Source organism: Herpailurus yagouaroundi, unplaced genomic scaffold (assembly GCF_014898765.1).
Source record: "Herpailurus yagouaroundi ecotype Mexico unplaced genomic scaffold, PumYag 67793, whole genome shotgun sequence".
NCBI classification, from domain to species: Eukaryota; Metazoa; Chordata; class Mammalia; order Carnivora; family Felidae; genus Herpailurus; species Herpailurus yagouaroundi.
This window is the reverse complement of record NW_024420586.1, coordinates 21210891-21238273: the sequence shown is the minus strand read 5'-3', so window position 1 is coordinate 21238273 and position 27383 is coordinate 21210891. Positions and strand designations below refer to the sequence as shown.

Below are 27383 nucleotides of genomic sequence, written 5' to 3'. Positions count from 1 at the left end.
TGGAATGAGCAAGGGGTAGTAAGACAAGATAGGTAAGCGAAAAATGAGGTCATATGGGGCCTTATAAATTAAGTAATGGTGGGCTCACCTCTTTACAATGTAAGTCACTGGGGGATTTGAAACAAGGAGGTGCCACGAATTTGATTTTGTTTTAAAAGATATTCTGGGGGCGCCCGGGTGGCTGAGTTGGTTGAGCGTCCAACGCTTGATTTCGGCTCAGGTCTCAATCTCACAGTTCGTGGGGTCGAGCCCCACGTCGACTCCACGCTGATGGTACCAATCCTGCTTGGGATCTTCTCCCTTTCTCTGCCCCCCTCCCTCAAAATAAGTAAATAAACTTAAAAAAAATTATTCTGTGCTTTGTAAATGGAATCATTACAGGAGAAATGGTGTCATCTTAGACCAACGTGGCAGTAGGAGTGGTGCAAAGAAACAGTTGTATTCAGGTAGAATTGACCAATGATGGAGTGACTGGAGGGTGAGGTGGTCAGGGGAAAAAAAGAATCAAGCATGATTCCTGAATTTTGGCCTGAACAACTGGGTCATTTGTGGTACCATTACTGAAATGGAAAATACTGGAAAAGAACTGTTTTGCGGGAAGGGACTCAAGAGCTCTGTTAAGTTCAAGATGATAATTACATAGCAGAAGGCACTATTGAGTAGGTAATGTATATATCAGACTTGGAGCTTCAAGGCTATGGGATTAGGTGAGATCACTTGGGAATGATGTAAAAAAAAAAAAAAATAGGTCCAAGAACAGAGTCCTGGGGCTCTCCAACATTTAGAGGTTGGGAAGAGGAGAAGGATCCAGCAAAACATCTGAGAAGGAACGAGACGGAGAGGGAGAAACCCAAGGAAGCGTGTGGCCCAGAAGCAGAGTGAAGACAGGAAGACAAGAGCAAAAGCTGCTAAGACAATAAGTAGTTTAAGGACAAAGACTTGACCAGTTGGATTTGGCAGTGTGACAATCACTGGTGTCCCTGACAAGAACCGTCTAGGCAGAATGGTAGGGATGAAACCCTGCCTGGAGCAAGGTGGAGAAAGAGAGGCGATGCGTGTAGATAACTCTTTGAAGAAGTGTTACTGGGGGGCGCCTGGGTGGCCCAGTCGGTTAAGCATCGGACTCTTGATTTCTGCTCAGGTCATGATCTCACAGTTTGTGAGATCGAGCCCCACGCCCGGCTCTGCACGGACAGCCAGGAGCCTGCTTGGGATTCTCGCTTTTCCTCTCCCTCTGCACTCAAAATAAATAAACAAAACCTTAAAAAACGGAAAAGGAAGTGTTACAAAGGGATGCACGGCAGGGGGAGGGGCGGTTATAGGCAGAAGATGTTGGGCCACATTTAGGTTTTTTGGAAATGAGAGCTCCCAGAGCAGGTTTGCGTACTGATGACCCTGACCCGGGAGAGAGGCAGCAATTGGTGATGCAGGAGAGAAGTACATGGTGAGCAGATCAAACCCTGGAGGGAATAGGATCCAAACGAGCGGGGAGGGGTGGCTTCCGCAAGGAAGTCCTCTAAGTCCTCAGATGTAAAGCAGGGCATACAGGCACAGGTGAAGGTATATCCGCATTTATTGTGAGAAGATGAATGTGTTCTTTCATTTTCCCGATAAAAGATGCAGAGTCATCAGCTGCAAAGGGCTGTGATGGGATGTCATGTAGGAAGTTTACGAAAAGGTACAAAATAGCCATTTTGGACAGCGAGAAAGCCCACAGTGAAGTTCAAAAGTATTATTCGTTTAATGACACGAATTCGTTCGAATTCATTTGTTCGAATGACATGTCATTCGTTTAATGACAGGATATCTGTCAAATACAATGGTCTTAATGTGAGCAAAGAGATGTTAAAATATTATTTCTGGTGATGATCAATCAAAAGATACCGCTTAGATTGTTCCAAGTCTGTGATGAAAATGTTATCAACAGAGAAAAAAATTGCTTTACCTCTTCTCTGCTCTGGTCGGTGGGCATTCAGGTAGCTCATGATATAATTTATCCAATTCCTTTTTATAGGTGGGAAAAAAAGTGTTTAAAACCAGGTCATTTTGGGGGGCGCCTGGGTGGCTCGGTCAGTTAGTGTCCAACTCCTGATTTCAGCTCGAGTTATGATCTCAGGGTTTCTGAGTTTGAGCCACACGTCGGACTTTGCACCAACAGTGTGGAACCTGCTTGTGATTCTCTCTCTCTCTACAGCCCCCGCTCATGCTCTCTCTCTCTCTCTCAAGATAAACAGATAAAACTTAAAAAAAAATTAGAAATATATCACGTAATTTTTTTTTGGTGTGCAATGTACAATTTGAAAAAATATTAAAACCTAGGAGGTTATGCTAATATTTAAAGATATGGCCTTATAGATAGGGGCTCCGGGGTGACTCAGTCGGTTGAGCATTTGGCTTCACCTCAGGTCATGATCTCACAGTTTGTGAGTTCGAGCCCCACGTTGGGCTCTGTGCTGACAGCTCAGAGCCTGGAGCCTGCTTTGGATTCTGTGTCTCCCTCTCTCTCTGCCCCTCCCCTGCTCACGCTCCGTCTCAAAAATAAGTAACACATTCTCTCTGCCCCTCCCCTGCTCACGATCTGTCTCTCTCTCTCTCTCTCAAAAATAAACATTAAAAAAAAATTTTTTTAAAAAGGGGAGCCTGGGTGGCTCAGTCGGTTGAGCGTCCGACTTCGGCTCAGGTCACGGTCTCTCAGCCTGTGGGTTCAAGCCCCGCGTCAGACTCTGTGCTGACAGCTCAGAGCCTGGAGCCTGCTTTGGATTCTGTGTCTTCCTCTCTCTCTCTGCCCCTCCCCTGCTCATGATCTGTCTCTCTCTCAAAAATAAAGAAACATAAAAAAAATAAAAAAAATAAGTAACACATTAAAAAATTAAAAGACATAGCCTATAGATAAATCATCTATACTGAATCAAAACTTGATGAGGTGGTACAAAAATCATGAGGTTGTCAGTATTTGTAGGGAGATGGAAGTGAAGGAGAAGTAGAGGCAGAATTAATTTCCAAGCCCAGCCTGCCTATCACCAGGTAACAGCAGGCCCAGTATATGCAAGTAATTTTGTGCACATAGTCTTTGCATCAACTCCACCTGCAAGGTGTCATCCCCGTTTTACAAACCGGAGTTGGGAGGAGTTCAGAAGTTCCTTGCCCAAGACTGTACGGTGCCTAAGAGACCAAGTGGGTGGAACTTAATTCTTCCAATTTCAAAGCCAAATACTTCTTTTTTTTTTTTTTTTTAATTTTTTTTTTCAACATTTATTTATTTTTGGGACAGAGAGAGACAGAGCATGAACGGGGGAGGGGCAGAGAGAGAGGGAGACACAGAATCAGAAACAGGGTCCAGGCTCTGAGCCATCAGCCCAGAGCCTGACGCGGGGCTCGAACTCACGGACCGCGAGATCGTGACCTGGCTGAAGTCAGACGCTTAACCGACTGCGCCACCCAGGCGCCCCCAAAGCCAAATACTTCTAACGATGTTGGACTCATCCGTTCATTGAAGAGATACTGTTGGGTATTTACCATGCAACAGGCAATGTGCTGACTGAACACTTATAAATTTTGCCTGAATCACCTTTCACTACTGCTCAGTGAGTTAAGGAATAAATATTTTTACTCTTTTACACGTTAGGAAGTTGAGATTCGAAGAAGGGGGTAAATTTGATCACCTAACTCCTAGCAGACCCAGACCACGAGACATGTTTAATTTTGTAGAAAGGTTAAAATTTCCTTTTTAGGGTAATAACAAAGCAGTTTAACATGAGGAATTAATCAAGACAGCATGAAATCTGGACATTCTGCCTCAAAGTGCCTGAATTTGTTTTTGATTTGGGGTAACTGAGCAGATGTCCGAAAATCAGTGGGGAAGCTGGATCCCGGCTACAGACGCGTCTGAAATCATTTTCACAAATAGCAATAGATATTTTGTTTTTCTGCAAGTGTTTGCCCTAGTGTTAATTTCTGTGTGGCAGGCCCTCTTCTGATACTAACTTTGACAATTGAATCCAGGACTTCCCACGGGAATTTCGAGTATAATTTTCCCTGAGAAGAATTGAATCTAATACACATGGAAGTAATTTCATCTGAGTTCCACTTGAGGCCTTGTCTACACAAACATTGCCAGCTTATTCGGGCTTTCTGAAGAGATTTCAACCTATCTCTGATCTGTTGGTTTCAAATAACAGGAAAAGGCTCTTGTGGGGCATTGAGGATAGGATGGGATGAGGGACCAGGAAAACCCACAGAAGGAGCCCCGGTTTTAGAGTGGACTCCTCGGTAGATGACTGGGCCCAAGTAATAAATCAGAAAAAAAACCCCGGGAAAATGGCTAGGATTTGATCACTCATTGGTGGCCGGCTTGTCATTTTTCCTTACATGCTAAATATGAAAACTAGAGATATTCTGAGTGGGTTGATGAAGAGGCCTGCTTTGGAACAGGGAGAGCCGCCATCTTTGAAGCCATGCTAAGAGCTGAGCTATCAGTGAGGACCCGGACGAGGCCCAGAAAGTAACTTACAGCAGAGGTTCTAAACTGGTAGCCCGCAGGCCAAGTCTTCCACAATCTGGGGATGGCTCTCCAGGGTTTTTAAAATGTAAGTGCTTTTATTCGAGCCACAATCTTCGGCTCTCCACGGCCCTCGGCCCTGGCTGTTGTTTTTCACCTTCCCACTTCACACCCTTTACCTGCTCTCCTCTGCTCCCCATTGTTTCTGGATTTTCAGTCCCTGACTTGGAAGGAAAAGTAAAGGCAAGGTCTTGCCAGAACCTCATAACTGAGAAACAAACCCAGGCAATGTAACTTCCAGAGGCTAGCACTCGCGAGGAGTGAGGTAGAAGTGGTTTACCAGAGCATCTAGGAATGTGGAAGAAAATTCTTTGCAGCCACGTCAGCAAGTACTTTTTCTTACTCCGGAAGGCGGAGGCCAGAGTGAGAGGTGCCACGTTTGGGGAAAGTGCTTTTGGGCTATCAGCTGCGTGTAGAGTTCCAATTTTGTGTTGAGATGGTCACACAATGGGCAACCTGTTTCAACATGCTGGAAGGCACTTTCTAGTCAATACTGATGGTAGGGTGCTGGTGGTAGGGGAAGGCTCTGGATCCACTACTTTCTATTTTAAAAGAAAGAAATGCCGCATAATTAACATTTTTGTAAAATGGAACACAGAAGAGAAAATACAGTGAAGGAACACAAAGCTTCATGTAAAAGCTGCTATGCTTGAGTTTTTCAAACACTATGATTTCAACAGGGTCTTTAATGAAAATGAAAATAGTTGAGGGGCGCCTGGGTGGCTCAGTCGGTTAAGCATCTGACTTCGGCTCAGGTCACGATCTCATTATTCGTGAGTTCGAGCCTCACACAGGGGGCCCTGTGCCGACAGTGCAGACCTCTTTGGGGTTCTCTCTTTTTCTGTCTCTCCCCCACTTGCGTGCACACTCTCTCTCTCTCAAAATAAATAACACTTAAAACCCTAACACCATGCTACCCAAATTCACTCGTCTGGTTGTCCCTTGGCTAACTTACAACACCAGAGAGGTGGCCGCCCACTTTCCCCATTTTCTGAGACTCTAGCTGTGGCGCTGTCCCCAGGCTTTCCAGATTCCTGGACTTCCCTTCTCTCCTTAGCCTGCCTTCTCCTGGGCAGTCCGACTGCACCGCACGTAGGACTAGAAGAAAGAAGGAACCTTCTGTCTCCTCTCTTGGTAAGATGCTGTCTTTTTCCTTCTCCATGTACCACTTTTCAATAACTCAGCTGAACCAAGGACACTTCCTGCCTCCCAAGGAAGCCCTCTTTCCAGATCCATTACAGTCACTGTACTCCCATCCCCATGGTGCCTCTCTTGTTAAGCTTGGTTCTCTTCTAGAAGCAAGTCCTGCTTAGACATCAGCCCATTGATAACATGCAGCCTAAGGAGGACAGTGGTGTGGTTGAGAATGTTTGATTTGTTGAGGGAAGAGGGGACGATGCTGTGACAAAACTACCACCACTTGTGGTCGCACTGACCGAGTGAACTAATTGCTTTAGGTAATATTTCCCAAAATATGTCAGGAGACATTTCTTCCCTTCTCGAAAATCCCTCCCACCCCGTTCCCCAGTAAATTATAAAGATGAGCATGTAGTACATTAAAGTCTCTGACAAGTTCAGCTGAACAGAAATTGGCTTAACTTTGTGTGTGTGGGTGTGTGTGTGTGTGTGTGTATGTGTGTATTCATTTTTATTTTATTTTATAACAGCTTGGTAGCATATTACTAACAACCATTACTACTTGTTACTAACAACCAATTATTGATATACAAAAGGTCAGCAAACGTTTCAACATTTGTACTTGAACAATATTTCACTCACCTTTAAGTTGGGCAAACCTTCAGTATTTTGCAATTGAAAATATAAGGGCGCCTGGGTGGCTCAGCTGGTTGAGTGTCTGACTCATGATTTCGGCTCCGGTCATGATCTCACAGCTGGTGGGATCGAGCCCTGCATCGGGCTGTGAGCTGACAGTGTGGAGTTGGCTTGGGATTCTCTCTCTCTCCCTCTCTGCTCCTCCTCTCACTCATACACATGGTCTCTCTCTCTCTCTCTCTCTCTCTCTCTCTCCAAATAAACATTATATATCTGTATCTATATATCTATCTATATCTATATCTATATCTATAGATAGATAGATCGATTGATCTGGAGTGCCTGGGTGGTTCAGTCACTTAAGCCTCTAACTCTTTTTTTTTTTTTAATTTTTTTTTTCAACGTTTATTTATTTTTGGGACAGAGAGAGACAGAGCATGAACGGGCGAGGGGCAGAGAGAGAGGGAGACACAGAATCGGAAACAGGCTCCAGGCTCTGAGCCATCAGCCCAGAGCCCGACGCGGGGCTCGAACTCATGGACCGCGAGATCGTGACCTGGCTGAAGTCGGACGCTTAACCGACTGCGCCACCCAGGCGCCCCAAGCCTCTAACTCTTGATTTCAGCTCAGGCCATGATCTCACAGTTGTGAGATCGAGCCTCACATCGAGCTTGCACTGGGAATAGAGACTGCTTAAGATTCTCCCTCCTTCCCTTCCCCTCTGCTCCTCCCCCACTTGCACTGTCTCTAAAAAATATATATTATATATATTCTAATATATATAATTGTATAATATATACATATTCTAAGAAAATCCACACATTTCAAATATTTTTAATGTTTATTTTTGACGGAGAGAGAGACAGAGTGTGAGCAGGGGAGGGGCAGAGAGAGAGGGAGACACAGAATCCGAAGCAGGCTCCAGGCTTCGAGCTGTCCGCCCAGAGCCCGACTCGGGCCTCGAACTCATGAACCGTGAGATCATGACCTGAGCCAAAGTCGACCGCTCAACCGACTGAGCCACCCAGGCGCCCCTAAATCCACACATTTTAAATTACAAATAACCATCTCCATAATTTTGATTTCATGGACAACTTTTTAAAAAATTGAGATGTCATTAACATATATTAGCTTCAGGTGTATGACCTAATGATTCACTATTTGTATATATTACAAAATGATCACCACAACAAGTGTAGTTAACATCCATCACATATAATTACAAAAACTTTGTTCTTGTGATGAGAACTTTTAAGATCTACTCTCTTAGCAAGTTTCAACTATTAATACAGTATTAGTGACTAGAATCACTATGCTGTACATTACATTCCCATTATTTCTTTATTTTATGACTGAAAGTTTGCTCCTTTTGACTGCTCACTTTAACTTTTTTTCCAGAATTTTCTGATTACGAAAATTTTCAGAGAATTATACAGTTAAGACTCATGTACCAACCATCTAGATTCTGTAATTAACATTTTTGCTATATTTGCTTTATTCCATTGTACCCATCTATCCATCTCTCGTCCATCTATCAATCCCTCATATTTTCTGATGTATTTTAGAGTAAGTCACAGGCATCAGGACCTTTTGTCCCAAAGACCTCAGCACACCTATCCTTAACCAGCTTTGTTCACAAATTTGCCCAGCGGCGTTGCTAATCTTCTCTGTATTATTCCCATGTTAGTATATGTGCCTGCCAAAGTGAGCACAAGCCAGCTTCGTTTCAATCAGCACTTCCTTGTCCCACAAAAGTCAGCGTTCTTTTACTAACACCTATTGATGTCACCCAAATTTCATGTGGCACGGGGCAGTCTTTGGACTAGATGCTTTGGGGGTTATGAAACGTCAGCTTTATTTAAAAGCATTGTCTTGTCTCGTTTAGATTGTCACAGAATGGGAGGGGCCAAAATTAATCACAGATGACGAAAGTGAGGCCCTGAAGGTCAGGGCCTCCAAGGTCACATAGCCAGACTGTGGCCTATTAGCTATAGAGCTTTTTCTACAAAATGGCGGTGTTCTGCCCTTGTCCTTGAATCCGGCGACATTTTCCTTCTACTCTGGTCATTGCACACTGTTGACTGCCTTGGGCTTTGGCTCACAGAAGTGTTTCAGGGGAGGACAAAGTAAAGCTCCTGGGCTGAGCTCCACACTAGGCTCCCAGAAGATGGAGGGAGGGGCAGACTTTGGCATGGATAGAATGAGTCCTTTGTAATTTCATTTCTTCTGGTTACTTGTTACATCTCACCCAGATTTCTTTTCCTTGGCTGTGCCCACATTTTATCCTCTCCTTCCAGAATTCCTAAAATTCGTCATTTCATTTTTGGTGAAAAAAGATGTTTACATGGAGAAATATTCAAGGCAATCTACAGCAGGCCTCTGGCCCTCTTCAGGGCATTTGTAACACCCAGCTCTTTCAGAGACCAAGATCTAGGGTGTGTGTGAGCCTAAGGGGGAATGATAGCGCTCCAATTTTATATCCTACCTGAAAAAATGTTTGTGATTCTAAAAAACTCATGCTGGGATTCCATAAGACGGCCTGTGTCACAGCAATGAGGTATTTCATCCTCAAAGTATAGTCGAGGAAACTATCATGGCATCCTATGATTACCATCCTACGATACTTCCAAAACAGGGTTTTTTAGTATTTAATTTCTCTCCTAATGATTGGATGTATCTCAGGAAAATTGCTCTTCGACCGATGTCTAGGATTTCTAGTAGTAATTATTGTTTCTATAGCACTATTTTCAACATTTGAGGCTAAGCAAATTTAACTCTTTGTTTTCTGCTAATGTCTTCTTCATCTGAGAATTACGTTCTTGGTAATAATGATTGTTGGGATCCCTGTTATTATAACCTATTTTTTTAAGTTTATTTATTTATTTTGAGAGAGCGAGAGAGCCAGGGAGGGGCAAAGAGAGAGGGAGAGAGAGAATCCCAAGCAGTCTCAGTGTTGTCAGCGTAGAGCCTGACACGGGGCTCGATCTCACTAACTGTGAGATCATGACCTGAGCCGAGATCAAGAGCCTGACGCTTAACTGACTGAGCCACCCAGATACCCCACCAACTATTATAACGTAGTAAAGATTCTATAATTATTGACTTCTTACTACTGATCGATTGATTTGAATTCCAGTATAATTAATATATGGGGTTCTAATAGTTTCAGATGTACCTTATCATGATTGAACAATTCTGCACATGACTCGGTGCTCATCACATAAATGTACTCTTCGTCTCCTTATTTATATACATTCCATGGAATTTCCAAAAGGATTTGAGGCCAGTGAATGAAACATTTATTTTTCTATAACAAGCTTGTGTGTTACATTCTTCATTTAAAGAAACTGTGACAAAGCTATAACTTCTGGGTTTGCATTGTTTTTTTCATGGGACTCCATACTGAGGTAACGTGAAAATAAAGTTTGTCTGCCCTAATTACAATATTACAAAAGCTCTCCCACTCTTTTCCAACAACAAAGGGTAAAAACAAAAACTTGGTTCTGAAATAAGACTTACCGTGATTGCTGACATTTTAGGAAATTGTAATCATTTATATATATATAAAGCATGATGAAGAAACAATTTTTATGGCTTTAGACATACTCTCAAAAGCCCTGGAAGCAATCTTATTCTAGTATCATCTGGAGAAAGGTTTCTATGGCAACTCAGGAATGCTTGGTGTCTTTTATCCTTTTCAAGAGCATAAATCATCCTATGGTCCGAGGCTTCGGTAAAAGTCTCTTTTATTTTATAAACTATTGCCATTTGTTTTTCTGATATGTTTTGACGGTCTTAGGGAAAACAGAGCAAAGGGCTTCCAAGAAAGCTTGGAATCTGTTTCGCATTTGCGAGCAAGACGTGAATAGCTTAAATCTAGACTTTGCTTCTTAGTGACTTTCGGTAGCTTGGTCTCTCTTTTCCAAAAAGTGGCGAGTGGTGCATTGTCAGGAAAGACGAGTCGGTCTGTACTTAAGGAGAAGGAGCTATTTGGCCAAAGCACTTCTTAAGGAATAGTTCAGTGGAGGTGACCTTGAGGGCACTGCATTGATCTAGAAGCTTTCAGATCGTCCTGTAATGATAGGGTCTCAGGGCTTTGGGCATGACAAGCTGCAGGTGATTTTTATCCATGTGGCCTTTCCAAGAAAAATAATAAAGATAGATTCTAATTTTAAAATTTGGCATCCCTAGAGAAATTTTTAAACATAGGCCATGTTAAAAAAAAAACAGAATTTTTTAAACATAGGCCCTGTATGTTATAGGAAGTAGTGGGACTAGTGAGAAATACATCGGGCCGAGAAACAGAACTGGATTTTAGATCTACCTCTGCCGTAGCTGGTTGTATGAGGCTGAGCAAAAAATAGGAACAATAATGCCGGCCTCACAGGTCATTGTTAAGGACTGAATGGGCGTGAATACAGAAATCTGCAATGCTGTACAAATGTAAGGTGGTTAATATTATCAGTTGGCTGGCTTTCTTTCCAGCTCCTTCCCTATGAAAAAGTCCAAGGTGTCCTTTACCATTTCCGGTGTCACCAGAGCAAATCAGTTTCAGCGTGTGCAAATATTTTGGTGTCTTATACCATATTAAATACACCCTGTTTACACAGATGCCATCGCCGCCATTTATTTATTTATTTATTTATTGCCTAAGTAATTAAATGTCATCTTTGTGGAAGGGTAGTAAATGAATCCATTCAACAATCACGTAAGGGCCAACCGTGTACTGGCACGGGGGAGACAAAGAACAGATAATTAAATTCTTATCATTCAGGAAATAAGTTTTCTGAGTTTCAAGGCCACAGCGCAGTCTCTTCAGGCAGTGCCCTGCACAAGCTCGCCCGGCTGATGCAGTCAAAGAGGGGATGCGATCCAGCCCACATTTTGCCGGCCCAAGCCACTTGGACCAGTGGGTGCTGCATTTGACCCGAAAGGAAGGACGCCATTTTGAACTTTACCTGCCAGGCACGTGCCTCTTCTTGTAATTTACACAAAGGCATGGAATGTGCTGGCAGTGGCCTGTGATGTTTAATGGAAGGCTTTCAGTGTTTCACGGTTTAGTATGAGGAAGGCTGCTGGGCATGTTTGTTATCTGAAGTCAGAGCGCCTGCGTTTGAATGTTGACTCAGTCCCTTGGTAGCTGTGAGACCTCGGGCATGTTACTGGGCCTCTCTGTGCTTCACTTTCTACATCTACCCACTTCATAGAGTTGTTGAGAGGATAAACAAATTCTTACATGTAAAACACTTAGAGTAGAAGCTGGCATACACTCAGTGCTCAAAATGTTGGCTGTTTTGTGGTATCTTTACCTGCGTCTCTGTGTTGAAAAGTTCAGCAATTAACAACTGAATTCCACCTACAAATACCATTTTCCTTTAATGAGTTTATTTCACAAAGGGGATATTTTTCTCCTTAACCCAGACCTTTTGTGTGTGTGTGTGTATTTGCGTTAAATAGCTAAAAGGCATTCTCTTTAGAGACATTAAAGAATCTCACTTCTTTGATCCGAAGGTCACTTGGTTGTTTCCAGAATTTTCTCATAAAGCCTTTTCTTTGTCGGAAGTGACAGAGGTGTTGAAGGCTATTTTCATATTTTTGCCTTTCATCCCTCTTGGGGAAATGCTTGTATCTTTTACCAAGGTTATAAGGTTAGAGATGCTTTGAAGTACAGTGAATTTTTTTGTCAGTTTTGGTTAGCGTGATACTTTTTTTGGTGGGGGAGTGCCTTTAAACTGAGAAAAAGTCCTCCCGTGGTATTGAAGTATTGATGTTTCATAATGTTTTCAAAACAATTAACTTTGCATTTTATTAATAAACATTTTTTAAATGTTTATGTTTTCTTTTTTTTTTTTTAACATTTATTTATTTTTGGGACAGAGAGAGACAGAGCATGAACGGGGGAGGGGCAGAGAGAGAGGGAGACACAGAATCGGAAACAGGCTCCAGGCTCTGAGCCATCAGCCCAGAGCCCGACGCAGGGCTCGAACTCACGAACCGCGAGATCGTGACCTGGCTGAAGTCGGACGCTTAACCGACTGCGCCACCCAGGCGCCCCTGTTTATGTTTTATTTATTTTGAAAGCGAGAGAGCATGCACGTGAGCGGGGGGGGGGGCAGAGAGAGAGAGGGAGAGAGAGAATCCCAAGCAGGCTCCGCACTGTCAGCACAGAGCCCAATGGGGGGCTCGAACTCACAAACCGTGAGATCATGACCTGAGCCGAAATCAAGAGTCAGATGCTTAACCAACTAAGCCACCCAGGCGCCCCAATTAACATTGTGTTTTAAAACTCTGAAAAAGTTGTGTTAAGTGTCAGGTTTTGATACGAAGGACGTGAGCCAGATTGACAAAGCAAAGCATGGGGCAAGAGGTGATTGTGATTTTTCTCTTCCCTCTGCATCCTAACCCCTTCTCTGCTCCTAAAATGCCTTGAAGCACCTCTTCTGTTACCAGCACTGCGTATCTTACCATCTCCTCGCATCATCCAACTTCTGGGTTGTTTTTCCGTGACACATAAAAAACCTGGAAGCATTGAATGCTAATAACGCTGCACACCACTGATATTTAGATATTTAAAATCATTTGCACACCTAATCCAAACCGAAGTATGCAAATGGTCGAGGCAGTCATCACTTTGGTGAAACCTTTTCCAAGTAAACTACCTGAGAAGAAAGACACAGTGTTTTTATAATTTCATGGAATTAGGCATCAGTCCATCATTGTGCTGTGCTATTCGTCATTCATCCAAGGAAGCCTCTTTGAGCCCAAACACCGTGGACCCTGCACCATCTGGAGTCTACAAATGAGATGATCTTATCAGAAGCCTGTGCAGGGCACAGAGGAGCTGCTGCTGAATATGCCAGCGATAATCCGTTTGTGAAATATTAATTGATACTGCGCATTAAGTTCTGGTTTAATTAACTTTTTAAAAGCACAAAGCAGGGTTGCCTGCCTGGGTGGCTCAGCCGATTAAGCGTCGGACTTCGGCTCGGGTCATGATCTCACGGTCCGTGGGTTCAAGCCCCGCGTCGGGCTCTATGCTGACAGCTCGGAGCCTGGAGCCTGCTTGGGATTTTGTGTCTCCCTCTCTCTCTGCCCCTCCCTGGCTCATGCTCTCTCTTTTTCTCTCTCTCAAAAATAAACATTAAAGGGGCGCCTGGGTGGCTCAGCCCATTGAGCATCTGACTTTGGCTCAGGTCATCATCTCACCGCTTGTGAGTTCAAGCCCCGCATCGGGCTCTGTGCTGACAGCCCAGAGCCTGGAGCCTGCTTCGGGTTCTGTGTCTCCCACTCTCTCTCTGCCCCTCCCCCGCTCACGCTCTGTCTCTCTCTCCTTCAAAAATAAATAAAACGTTAAAATAAATAAATAAATAAATAAATAAATAAATAAAATTAAAAAAAATAAATAAACATAAAAAAATTAAAAAAAAAAAAAAAGAAGTACTCCTAGGGACTCCTCCCTGATGACTGGGGAAAAGACTGATAGTTTAGCCGATGGAAGAATTAATAAGCCAAGCAATGAACTCTACAGAGCTGTCCAGCCTATGACAGGACTCTTTCTCAAGAGTTCATGTCTCTGCCGATTTGGGGGAACTTGAAACGCATTTTGCCATAGAACAAAAATATGAGGGATGGTGCATTCTCTGGGAGGTCTGGGGATTTTAAAATGCAATACTAGGGGCAAAAAAGAAAAAAAAAAAGCCCAAATCAGAAAGTAGCAGAAATATATTTGCCCTAAAACACCAGACAGTGTCATGGGCGCTGTTTAAACACTTAAGCAATCATTTCCTGACACGTTAAAAAACTACAGCAGTTTCTTTTTAAACAGAAAATAACAGGCACTGTCATAAAACACAGCATTCATTTTATTCCGTGTGAGGCACTTTATAAGCAAAGCTCATCTGATCTTCACAGTGCTGAAAAAAAATTTTTTTTAAGAAAAAATGGAGGTTTAAAGACATTCACTGACTTGCCGTTGATTACACAATCAGTAAACAGCAGCGTCAGAGTTCAGCCCCAAACCTGAACTCTTAACTACTATCCTTGAACCAAAGAGGAAAAATGAAAAATACAGTAACTGCATTACAGTGAGTCACATGAAATATCTTAAAGCATTCCGCTGCCCATCTAAATATAAGAATCTTAAAGTGCCAGTTTTTCTTATACATGGATATTTAACTTTTGTAACCCATTTAAGAGCGAGCTTATAATTGCTTTGTACTTTTAATTTTTTCAGCGTTTATTTATTTATTGAGAGAAAGACAGAGCGTGAGCTGGGGAGTGGCGGAGAGAGACACAGAATCCGAAGCAGGTTCCAGGCTCCGAGCTGTCAGCACAGTGCCTGACGCAGGGCTCAAACTCACAGACCATGAGATCATGACCTGAGCCAAAGTGGGATGCTTAACCGACTGAGAGCCACCCAGGCGCCCCCTGGAGAGCTGCTTCTTAGTCTTAATCGCCTCCTGACCAGACTCCCAAATCCTCCGTTTCTTAAGTCTTCTGAAATTCCCATCTCCTAAACCACAGTGACTTCTTTAAGCCACCCATAATCGGAGCAATTATTTTCCAAATCCATTTTTGCCACTTGATGTCCGACAAGCGATTGAACACCCCACCCCCGCACTCCCCCCACGGTGAATATTAAGCAAATTGTGAGGTATTTCCAACCACATACCCTCGTATTGCCCTGTTTAAAGATATTTTTGTAAGTTTCTGGGTATGACTTTTTAAGGCACACAAGCACAGAGAACTGTCTATTGAATGGTTTGATAAGACCCTGGCTTGTTTTAATAACTGTTCGTGTTTAGCATCAGATACTGTTGGGTAACTGCACAGACCAAAAGACAGTGCCTTTTGTGGAACAGAAAATGCTAGCATGTGTGAGCGATGTTGTATTTCATTCTGAACCCTTTTGTTTAAGCCCGGGCGTGCTCAGCGGGTCTGTCTGAATTCCCTGATAACAGCGGTTACTATGGCTGCGTGTTATTTCATATTTCATTTGCTGAACTGATGCTTGATAAGAGAAATGGCACTGAATCGCCTGCAATTTTGAAATTGCGTTCTATCTAAATAGAAATGTTTTCTCCTTTTTTTTTCCTCATGGAGGTCGAATTAGCACTGGGGTTAAAAATCCAAGCCTTATATTTCTAAATGAGGGTGTGCAATCCCGTATGCACTGCGTGGGTGGTTGGGGACTTTGGAACCCTAACTCTGCCACCAGCTGAAAGCCTCCTGCCTCCAAGGACAGGGCATGGAAGACAGATTAACTCCAATAATGAAATGTCAGATCAGATCAGCCTTTTTTTCTAAAAAAAAAAAAGAAAATGGGTTTCCTCTTTTAGGGTAGCTGATAGACAATGAACAGAGCCCCGACTTTTCTTTATGGCTTTTACGGGTGGGCTCATATTTTATGTTTTATGGATTCTTATCGGACCACAAGATACAAGTGTGTTTTAAAAATGTGTTGATCCAAATAAAGTAAAAAATATCTTTTGAAATGTAATTTCCCCCCGGCGCAGAAATGGGAAGATGCCATCTCTGGAGACGATGGCCGGGAGGCTCCGTGGAAAACAGTGCGTGTGGTTATGAATCCTGACCCGGGAGTGAAACTGCCTGGCTTGGGTTTGCTGGCTCGACGTGAGACCTTGTGTGTTTCAGTGTCCTCGGCCATAAAATGGAAAGATCAACAGTGCCTTTTCTCAATGGGTTTTTGTGAGAATTCACTGAATTAATATATAAAAACACTTAGAACAGGGTCTCAAATGGTAGGGAGTATGATATGAGTATTAGCTCTTTTTATAGGAATCTTTCTCTCTCTCTCTCTCTTTTACTTTGCACCCAGTGGGGTCTAAAAATCCCAGAACTATTATTTTTGAAAGACAAGATAGAAGCCAGTTTCATTTCTCTGTAATGCACAGCGTCTTGGCATTTCCTCGATTTTGTTTGTTCTCAGAAAGCAAATGATTAAGGTAATTAGAACTGAGGAAATTCAGTCATCATGGTAAGGGCTCCAGAGCTCTCCTGTCTGCGAAAGATCTTACTGAGCTATGTAAGGTGGTTTTAAAGATGCACGATTTTAAGATCTCCGAGGTCAAAAACTACACCTAGGGAGGCCTGGGTGGCTCAGTCGGTTGCGTGTCCGACTCTTGATTTTGGCTCAGGTCATGATCCCGGGGTCATGGGATCGAGCCCCTCAGAGGGGCTGCTTCGGATTCGCTCTCTCTTTCTCTGCCCCTCTCCGCCACTTGCTGTCTGTCTGCCTGTCTCTCTCTTTCTAAAATTAAAATTAAAAGAAAAAAAAAGAGAAATAAGTCAACGGCTACATTTGCTCTGGTGTTGACTGGGGCTTGTGCATTTAAGTGTGGCCTTGTGTTTCCGTTTGTACTGTCAGATAGACATTTTGATACAGTGACCAAGGATGTTTTTAAGATTTGAGACATTTACCGAAAACGAAATCCCTTTTGTTCTTGCTAGAAAAGACCAGTTGGTTTCCCATTCTTGGAATCTGGGCCTCTATTGAGAAACCCCAGCCACCTGTAAGGTGCACATAACGGTAGGCCATGTGTGTGAGCCATCGTGGGCTTTTCTCATCGACGTTAACATGAGGCGCTTACCCGGAATCCCTGTGAGGTCTTTGATGGTGATTGTATTTTCTCCCAGGTATGGCGGCAGCCAAGCTTCTGCATGACTCTGGCCTGAATGTGGTTGTTCTGGAAGCCCGGGACCGAGTAGGAGGCAGGACTTACACCATCAGGGTAAGTAAGACATTAAGGATGGGAAGGAGAAATGTAGGACGGAAGTGGAGTTACTGTGTCTTTTTTTTTTCTCCTTTCTAGAAGTCTTGAATTTCATTTGACTCTTACTAAAAGAAACATTCTCCACAGCCTCTCAATTTGCTACCTTTTCCACATGTGCTTCTGTCTCTTTTCTTACCTCATGATGCCCCATAAATTATTGCACCAATAAGGAGGTGTTTGGAATACATCAGTAAATAAACTAAAGATTCCCGCCTTTGTGAAAGTTATGTTATCTTCGGGGACAGGGGGAGCTAGACAACAAAAGAAAACAAGAAACACCTTCTATGGTGTCCCCGCTGATAGGTATCTGGTTATGCCTGGACATGTTCAGACATAGGGAGCTTTTGTGGTTACTTCTTCTTCAGAGATTGGTCCTTCGTCATTGGAAACCAAACTGATTTGTAACCATATGGAAAACTTGTTTATGAACATAGGAGAGCAATTTCAAAGGTTCACATTATGGCCAAAATATTCCCTGATGCTATCTTTCAAATGTCTGGATTAACCACAGAAGTGATCATTTCCTTTCTTCGTTTTTCTCTAGCATTAAGTGGCTCAAAATTAGCCTGGAGTACCAAGTAAAGAGAAATGCATCAACGATTCATAGCTTACAAATTCAAGGCACTAGAAAACAAACCATGAGGTGGTATATATTGTGAGTGATGGCATTCAGAAGTCTCCTGCCTATTTAAAATTCAATCCAGGGGCACCTGGGTGGCCCAGTTGGTTAAGCGTCCGACTTCGACTCAAGTCATAATCTCACGGCTCATGAGTTTGATCCACATGTCGGGCTCCGTGCTGCCAGCCCAGAGCCTGGAACCTGCTTTGGATTCTTTGTCTCTCTCTCTCTCTCCCTCTCTCTCTCTCTCTCTCTCTCTGCCCTTCCCCCACTCACACTCTGTCTCTCTCTCCCTCAAGAATAAATAAACCTTAAAAAAAGAAAAAGTAAAGTTCAATCCAGTTTGCTTTAAATTGCAGAATGGTTTAAGGACAGGTAAGTCACATGAACGAAGTACAGTTGAAAATAGAATCCCATTTTCCACGGATACACCTCAAGGTCTGTGAAATACCCATTTGTTGATTTCAGAGCTCTTTTTTTGTTTTTTTTTAATCTAGGAAGAACATTTCCGCCAATATTTGTTTCTGTTTTTTTTTCCCTGGGAAAACAGAACCAAGAGGTTAAATATGTGGACCTCGGAGGATCTTATGTTGGGCCAACTCAGAATCGAATCTTAAGATTAGCCAAGGAGCTGGGATTGGAGACCTACAAAGTGAATGAAGTGGAACATCTCATCCACCATGTAAAGGTAGGCCTGGGCCAGCCTTTGAAAGGTTTGAAGACTTCTCTATGGGTCTTTCCATATATGAATTCCAGATCCTTCACTCAGAGAATCTACTGTAGTCCTCAATGATGTATGTGTATTTTATAAGTGTATTTTAACCATTGTGAAAATGTTTTCGCTGCCACCAAAGTAGAATTAAGATGAGAATTCTAACCTATTTGGGAAGGTTGTTGACAAAGCGGCATTGCCCATTTGGCAAAACGTTTCACAAAACCAAGAGAGAAAAAAATGCAGTCGATTTACTAAGTGCCTCTATTTAAATATCTGGGTTCTTTCATGTGATACAAAAACCTGAGTACAGTTTTATAAAGGCTGCCCTAGACTTCATGTTGCAAAGAGTATTTGTAGTATGCCTAACGTAATATTTTGAAATTTGTCATTGTATTCTACATATCATTAAAGGTTAGTCTTCTTTGGTGATTTACATAAAAGTGGCTCAAGTCCCAAATTCCATCTATTGTGGGGAACCTCCATTGATCTCCCCAAAATTTCTGTGAGTTGACTGGGTCTCCCATTCCCATGATCATTTGTGGCTCATGGTTCTTGCTTCCATGATGCCTCTGCTCATTCACATCTTATGGCCTGTGACTCTTTCTCTTCCCTTCGCTTTATGCCAGCCTGTGTTCAAATTCACCTCTTCATCTTGATTTTCTTCAGACCACCCCAAGCATTTGTGTGCGACACACTTGACTGAAGTTTTGAGCTCTGGGGCTGGGAGGTTTAATTGCAGAAGCAAACAGCTAAGAATCGGATATTGGACATTCTTACTCTAATAAGCTATTAGACCAGTGAGCCCCTGGGGATTTCTTACCGGCCACACTTCTCTGTGCATCCAAGTCACCCACCATGGTGATGTCTCCAGACTCCTGTCATATCTCCCTGATCCTTGTTTTCCCGGCATCGTTGTCTTCGTCCAAAAAGTCACTGTTGTTTTCTGACCAACAGAGTCACCTGTTCTGGGCCCCATCCTGGAGTCCCATAGAAGAACTGTTAGAGGTTTTGAACCTCAGCTTTTCCTCTCTTCCATACTTGCCTTTGTAGGTGGAAGTGAGAATACAGAGACATACTCCTCCGTGGTAGAAATCCTCCCTTTAGAAGACAGAAGAAACTAGCGGCAGGCAGTTTTGATTTATATTCACAATGTTGACACCCTGATATTCTTTGTGAGTGATAATATCAAGAAGGACAAATAACAGACCGTACGTTATGAGTCATTTAATAAAAGAGGAAATAAACATCTACATGCGGGTAAAAGATTTCCTTAATTTTTACATAAATGTTTGGTTGACCTTCAGATTTTGTTTTATAAGCCTTTTCGCCTTGCTTTCCATCTGTGTCTAGCAGAAGAAGGGACACATGAATTAGAAATGAAAATGTAGCGTGGTGATAGTGCGATTTGTTGAGCATCAATCCACAAGCTTAGCAAAGATCTTTCATTGGGTTCCTTGCTTTTATTTTTATTTTTATTTTTTTAAATGTTTTTTATTTTTGAGACAGAGAGAGAGCATGAGCAGGGGAGGGGCAGAGAGAGAGGGAAACACAGAATCCGAAGCAGGCTCCAGGCTCTGAGCTGTGAGCACAGAGCCCGATGCGGGGCTCGAACTCACGGACTGTGAGATGATGACCCGAGCCAAAGTCGGACACTCAACCGACTGAGCCACCCAGGAGCCCTGGGTTCCTTGCTTTTAAATGCAGGTCACACTGACTGATTTCTTTGACTTCCCAGAACACTAGGATCTCTTTTAGGTTTTTCCAGACAAAGGAAACGATGTTACGGTGAAATAATTTTTCAGGGCTATGGCCAGACGTGCTGCTTTCTTAGACGATTTCAAATAATCTATGTGCAGCTAAGAAAAAAATACAAATAATTAATCAGTATCCCTGACTTGATACAGGGTAAATACATATGCCGACAGTGCTCCTTATGAAATTTCAAATAAATGCCATTGCGTTTTAATTATCACAAAAGTACAAATAGAATTAGAAAAGGCGGGTAAAGGAAAACAACTTAAAAACCCTTCCATGATCCTATCTAGAGAAAATCATGCTAAGTATTCTTTGGTTCATAGATTTTCATATTCCTGTATTGCTATTTTCTGACCTCTACTGGAAGAAATGAGAAATATCAGTACACTTAAAAATATTGCATACATATGCATATATGTATATGTATTTGACATACTGACTTACTCTAATTAATTCTCACTGCCAGGACAATTGAAACGCTAATGAGGCTACATGAAAGTCTTTGAATTTCAGTGTCGATAGAGGTGCTAATTTGACCTCCTGTGGTCATGTCCAGTGAGGAGCTGCATTATAATAAATGATAAAGACCTGATACCTAAGAAGTCCTCCCAAAACTAAATATTTGTCCTCCACCATCACCACCTCCATGTCTCTGCTAGCATGTCTTTTTTTTTTTTTTTTTTTTTTTTTGCTTAATGTTTATATTTATTTTTAAGACCGAGAGAGACAGAGCATGAGCAGGGGAGGGACAGAGAGTGAGGGAGACACAGAATCCGAAGCAGGCTCCAGGCTACAAGTTGTCAGCACAGAGCCCCTCGCGGGGCTCGAACTCATCAACCGCGAGATCATGACCTGAGCCAAAGTCGGATGCTCAATCGACTGAGCCACCCAAGCGCCCCTCATTTTTCTTATTTTTAACCTGTGAAAGCATTTTGGATGGCTACATCCATTTCTGGAATCACTGATAACAACTCTAGTGTTCTATCTCCTACTACATGCCAAAGAATATCGTTCAGAAATTTGTCTCCTCTGTCCTGGTAGGCAGTACTGTAGGCGTTTGGATGTTACTCTCTCTTGCCTATTTCAATAACTACTGTTCCCGAGTGCAAAGTATGGTTCACGCATATATATAGTACATTTGTGCCTTGTTTCATCAGATTTTTTTACATGGACGTTAATGGAAGACAGTTTTATGGGCAGCTTTAATACCATTTGGCTAAGGAATTTGACTATGTTGCAACCAGCAGTTTCAAATTGAAACTGGCGAGGGACACCTGAGTGGCTCAGTCAGTTGAGGGTCTGCCTCTTGATTTCGGCTCAGATCATGATCCCAGGATTGTGGGATGAAACCTTGAGTCGGACTTTGAACTAAGCATGGAACCTGCTTAAGATTCTCTCTCTCTCCCTCTCCCCACTCACGCACTCTCTTTCTCAAAAACAAACAAACAATCAATGAAACAAACAAAGATAAAGAAACTGGTGAAATGGAGCTACTCATAAAAGCAGGAGGGTCCAGGGACACCTGGGTGGCTCAGTCGGTTAACTGTCCAACTCTTGATACTGGCGCGGGTCATGATCTCATGGTTCATGAGTTAGAGCCCCGCATCAGGCTCTGCGCTGGCAGCATGGAGCCTGATTGGGATTCTCTCTCTCTCCCTCGCTCTCTTCCCCTCCCCCACTTGCATTTTCTCTCTCTCTCTCTCTTTCTTTCTCTCTGTCCTCTCTCAAAATAAATAAATTAACTTTAAAGAAAAAAAGCAGGAGGGTCCAGCATCTCCAAATGGGCTAGCTCTCCAAAGGAAGGGTGTCTTTCTCAAGAAATGATGACTCCCAGTATCACCAGTTCCCTGACATCTGTGGAAGAAATAGTCTGCTGATAGATGGGGTATGTTCATGCCATGCCCCATAACCAGCATCCACACGCTCTTGGTTTGCTGTGATATGCAGCCTCTGTCCTGTCTGCCTCCGATCTGTCAGAAATGTTTATTACTACTGAGTGGCATTCACTTTTAGTACTACAATAGATCTGTCTTATGTGGCTAAAATGTGGTTTTCTAAAGCCTTGCTCGTGAATAAAAGATGTGATCTCAAGCTATGTTGGGATTTAATTATCAGTGGGAAAAGCGATCACTTCAGCTCAGGTCTTTATAATTTAGAAGGTGTTTTCCTCACTTCCAAAATCTGTAATGTGGCGGTTAGTGCTCAACAGTACTGAAATTTTTAATCTGTTTTGCATGCTAATTTCATTTTTTAAATATTTTTTAGTGTTTATTTTTGAGAGAGAGAGAGAGAGAGCACAAGCAGGGGAGGGGCAGAGAGAGAGAGGGAGACACAGAATCTGAAGCAGGCTCCAGGATCTGACCTGCCAGCACAGAGTCCAACGCGGGGCTTGAACTCACGAACCGTGAGATCATGACCCGAGCTGAAGTTGGCCGCTTAACCTTAGACTGAGCCACCCAGGCACCCCTGGTCATGCTAATGTCTGCTAGTATAGTTTAGAAGGCAGCTGTTTAGATACCTTGAAAGCGACTTGTAAAACTTGTTCCCTTTTGGGGACTATCTCATAATTTAAAAAAAAAAGACAAAAAATAAAAACTTAACAAGGATCTTCACGATATTTTGATTTATACCCCTTTCTCTTTCATTGTGTGTGTGTGTTTGCGTGCGTGCGTGTGTGGTGGTTCTCATTCATCTTTTTGTTCTCTTGGGCTCATCTCTTAAAGAAAGTGGAGAAAAGTCTCGTACAATTTAGGCTGTCGGCAAATACAGTTTCTCTGTTTCAGAAACTTCTGTAAGTCTGAACTTTGGAACCAGAGTCTAGTCAAACATGAAACTGCTTTAGCCCAACTCCACACTGATAATCCTTTCCAAACCTCAGCCATCTGGAGAAACTGAGGTGGGGGCGGGGGGGGGGGAAGATCCTCTGGTCTTAGTCTGCTTCCCAGCAGGCAGAAGCCAAGCTCATTGTTAACGTCCCTTGTGTGTATGTCTGGGGTCAGCCTCAGTGCTCGAGGCCTGCGAATGAGACCCCTCTCAAATATATTGCACCATTTGGCTCAGCACCTGTTTATTGGGAACCCAGAAATCCACTAGAAAATACCACGCGCAAGAAGCACATAAAAGACAGAGAACGGAGACTGGATCTCTATCAACAAGACCTGTTATGTGGATTTCTCCAAAGAGATCACAGGTGCTGAAATGCCTATCCGTTTTGGGGAACAGCAACGGAAGGAGAGCCCAGGGGCCCCTGGGTGGCTCAGTCGGTTAAGCTTCTGACTCTTGATATTGTCTCAGGTCATGATCTCACCGTTCATGGGATCGAGACCCATGCCGGGCTCTGCACTGACAGCGCGGAGCCTGCTTGGGATTCTCTGTCTTCTCTCTCTGCCCCTCCCCCACTCCTCCCTCCCTCCCTCCCTTCTCTCTCTCACTCAAAATAAATAACTCAACTTTAAAAAAAGAATGAGAGGGGCGCCTGGGTGGCTCAGTCGGTTGAGCGTCCGACTTCGGCTCAGGTCATGATCTCACGGTCCGTGAGTTCGAGCCCTGCGTCGGGCTCTGTGCTGACAGCCCGGAGCCTGGAGCCTGCTTCGGATTCTGTGTGTGTGTGTCTCTCTCTCTGCCCCTTTCCCACTGATTCTCTCTGTCTCTCTGTCAAAAATAAATAAACATTGAAAAAAAATTTTAATAAATAGAAAGAATGAGAGCCCAAATACTGAGAAATAAAATTTTCAAATTAACATTGCATTTGGCAAACAGAAACTATCCTGTCGTGCAGGACCTCAGCATCTGTCAGAAATCAGCAAATCAGAAGCGTTGGGTCTTCTTCAGGCTCTTAATATTCCCTTCTCCACACCTTTATCTCCAGTCCTATTAATCCAGGGAAGCCTGGATCAAAGTCCAAAGTGCACTCGCTTCTCTTATGATGACAGAAGCCCCCGGGAACAGGTTAGACAAACTCTTGTATTTCACACAGGAACAGCTGCCCATTTCACATGAACTTCACACATGCCACACAGAGCTCACTGGCTCCGAGAGTCTGCCCTAGCCGAGATGGGCTTTGGGAACCTTCTTTTCCCCTCCTACCTATATGCCAAGACATTTCTTTTTTTGCTGGAGACAAATATCTCTTAATCATCGTGGGAGATTTTTTTTTTCAATGTGGAGAATAGTCATTTCCTCTTCAGCAAGTGGAACCCATTTGTCTAGTGATCATTCTGAAGCTTATTTTAAGTTGTTCAAGAAACCATAATGCCCATTTGTGTTATTTAGAAAATACGGTGGGGGCGCCCGGGTGGCTCAGTCAGTTAAGCGTCCGACTTCAGCTCAGGTGAGGATCTTGTGGTTCACGAGTTTGAGCCCCGCATCGGGCACTGTGCTGACAGCTCAGATCCTGGAGCCTGCTTTGGATTTTGTGTCTCCCTCTCTCTCTGCCCCTCCCCTGCTCATACTCTGTCTCTCTCTCATAAATAAATAAAACATTAAAAAAATTTTTTAAATAAAAAAAAGAAAATACAGCAGCTTTTTGGCATGTAATAATTCGCCGAAAATTATGCTTTCAATGGCTGCATTTGGAGCACTATTTTGAGATAGGAGATGAATTTATTCTAGGGCCTCAAGGTTTCCATTTGGAACTGAATTTCTGATAAAATCAGTAAGCGTATTCTCTACGTACAAACATATACATATGCACATTCAGATAAACTTAAGAGGGGCTAGAGTTGTGGGTAGCACAGAGTTACTTTTAAATTTTTTTTTTCAACGTTTATTTATTTTTGGGACAGAGAGAGACAGAGCATGAACGGGGGAGGGGCAGAGAGAGAGAGGGAGACACAGAATCGGAAACAGGCTCCAGGCTCTGAGCCATCAGCCCAGAGCCCGACGCGGGGCTCGAACTCACGGACCGCGAGATCGTGACCTGGCTGAAGTCGGACGCTTAACCGACTGTCTCCCTCTCTCTCTCTGCCTTTCCTTTGCTCATGCTCTGTCTCTCTCTCTCTCTCTCTCTCTCTCTCTCTCCTTCAAAAATAAATAAATACTAAAAAAATTTTTTAAGAAGGAAAGTTTTTAGGTCTGCTTTTTCACTCGTAAATATTTCACAAATACTCTCCAATGTCGTTAAAAGTTCTTTGTTAAAAAAAAAGTTCTTTATAGATCCCATTTTATTTCTTTTTAATTTTTAAAATGTTTATTTATTTTTGAGAGAGAGACAGACAGACTGTGAGAGGGGCAGGGGCAGAGAGAGAGGGAGACACAGAATCCGAAGCAGGCTCCAGGCCCCAAGCTGTCAGCACAGAGCCTGACACGGGGCTCAATCTCACAAACCGTGAGATCAAGACCTGAGCTGCAGTTGGACGCTTAACCAACTGAGCCACCCAGGCGCCCCTGTAGATCCCATTTTAAACAGATACGTAATATTCTGTTGCAAGAACGCTCTGTAATATGGTGGATGTTGTGCCAATCAGTTACAATTAATTAGGCATCTATATTCAAATCGTTACTAGCATGCGAGGCACTGGGCTAAATAATTGAATTTGAGACACTTTGGGCTACAGTCAGTGTGAGAGTGGTGAGATCAAAGATTTCCCTGTCAGTGTAAAAGGAAATGCTTCTAATCCTGGCTGCTGAATCCCAGAGTTCAGCTGTTGCTGAAAACGTACATATTACAAGTAAAAGCCGATGATCACAAACGCTTCAACAATTTCCCTTAGAGCCCCAAGACTGGTAAGTACTTGGTCTGCCTTTCAGATTATCCAGACAACAGTTTTACCAATGCCTTTCCACTTTCTCTACCTCTTAATCCAGTGGCACCCTAGGTGGGTAGGTAGGTAGGTAGGTAGTTTTTATTTTAATCTCAGTTAATATACTCTTACAGCATTACATTAGTTTCAGGTGTACAACGTAGTGATTCGGCAGTTCTGTACATCACCTTGTGTCATCAGACAAATGCACTCCTTAATTTCCATCACCTATTTAACCCAGTGGCACCATATTTGAAATTTGGTCATGGGGCACCTGTGTGGCTTAATGGATTGAGCGTCCAGCTCTTGATTTCAGCTCAGGTCGTGATCTCATGGTCGTGAGATCAAGCCCCCCCATTGGTCTCCTCACTGGGCATGGAGCCTGCTTGAGATTCTTCCTTCCCTCTCTCTTTCTGCCCCTCCCCCACTCATGTGAGTGCACATGCATGCTCCCTCTCTCTTTCCCTCTCTCTAAAAAAAAAAAAAAGTCAGGGGCGCCTGGGTGGCTCAGTGGGTTGAGCATCCGACTTCAGCTCGGGTCATGATCTCACAGCTCGTGGGTTCGAGCCCCGAGTCGGGCTCTGTGCTGACGGCTCGGAGCCTGGAGCCTGCTTCGGATTCTGTGTCTCCCTCTCTCTCTCTGCCCCACCCACTCGCATTCTGTCTCCATCTCTCTGAAAAGTAAATAAACAATAATTAAAAAAAAAAAGTCATAAGAACACTCCACTTTAAGGTATCATCAAATGGGGATCCAAAGAACTCAGGAATGGGTAAACTTTGGTGAAATTGTTGCCAAACAGTAAATACATTTAAATAAAGACTTAAATTTAAAGAATTAGGAGAATTGTGGTTAGAGTACAGAATGTACTACAGACTGTATTTTTCAAAAAAACTTTATATTATAAAAAATGATATAATCTATAGAATCAGAATGTGGGGAAGGTGAGAGGGTAAGAAGTATAAGCAAACGGAGTGCTAGTGACATCTTAGTTCATAGCATGGAATCGGTGTGTACCAAAATTAAACTTGTAGTCAATAAAGAAACACAGACTCAAATCGCCTAATGGTTTTTATGATCTTTTCATTTTATGCTACAGGGCTCTTTCAGGAACTCCTATTTCTTAGGGTTATGCAAGATTTATTTGAAATTTAGTACTTCCTTCAGCTCACTTGAGTTTGTGTTTCTTCCATTAAATTTGAGTACATTTAGGTCATTAAAAATGGAAAATACAATATGATTTGATTCTCAAATATTTGCATTTCTTTCTTTGCCCCTTCCTCCTTTCCTTCCTCCCTTTTTCTTTCCTTCTTCCCTTCCTTCCCTTTTTGTTTCCTTTCTCCCTCTGTCAGTCATCCACTTGTGCATTTATCCATCCATCCATCCATCCATCCACCCATTGATCCATACTTCCGTCCATCCATCCATCCA

The 27383-nt window shown here is 43.0% G+C and overlaps 1 protein-coding gene across 1 annotated transcript in view; it reads left to right on the top strand.

Moving 5' to 3' along the window:
- MAOB (monoamine oxidase B) overlaps window positions 1-27383 on the top strand; it is a 118848-nt gene that overhangs the window by 32257 nt on the left and 59208 nt on the right. Inside the window, exons 2-3 of the mRNA XM_040468941.1 lie at window positions 16988-17082; window positions 18294-18431. Coding sequence (XP_040324875.1) covers window positions 16988-17082; window positions 18294-18431 — 233 coding nt within the window. The remainder of the gene's footprint in view (window positions 1-16987; window positions 17083-18293; window positions 18432-27383) is intronic.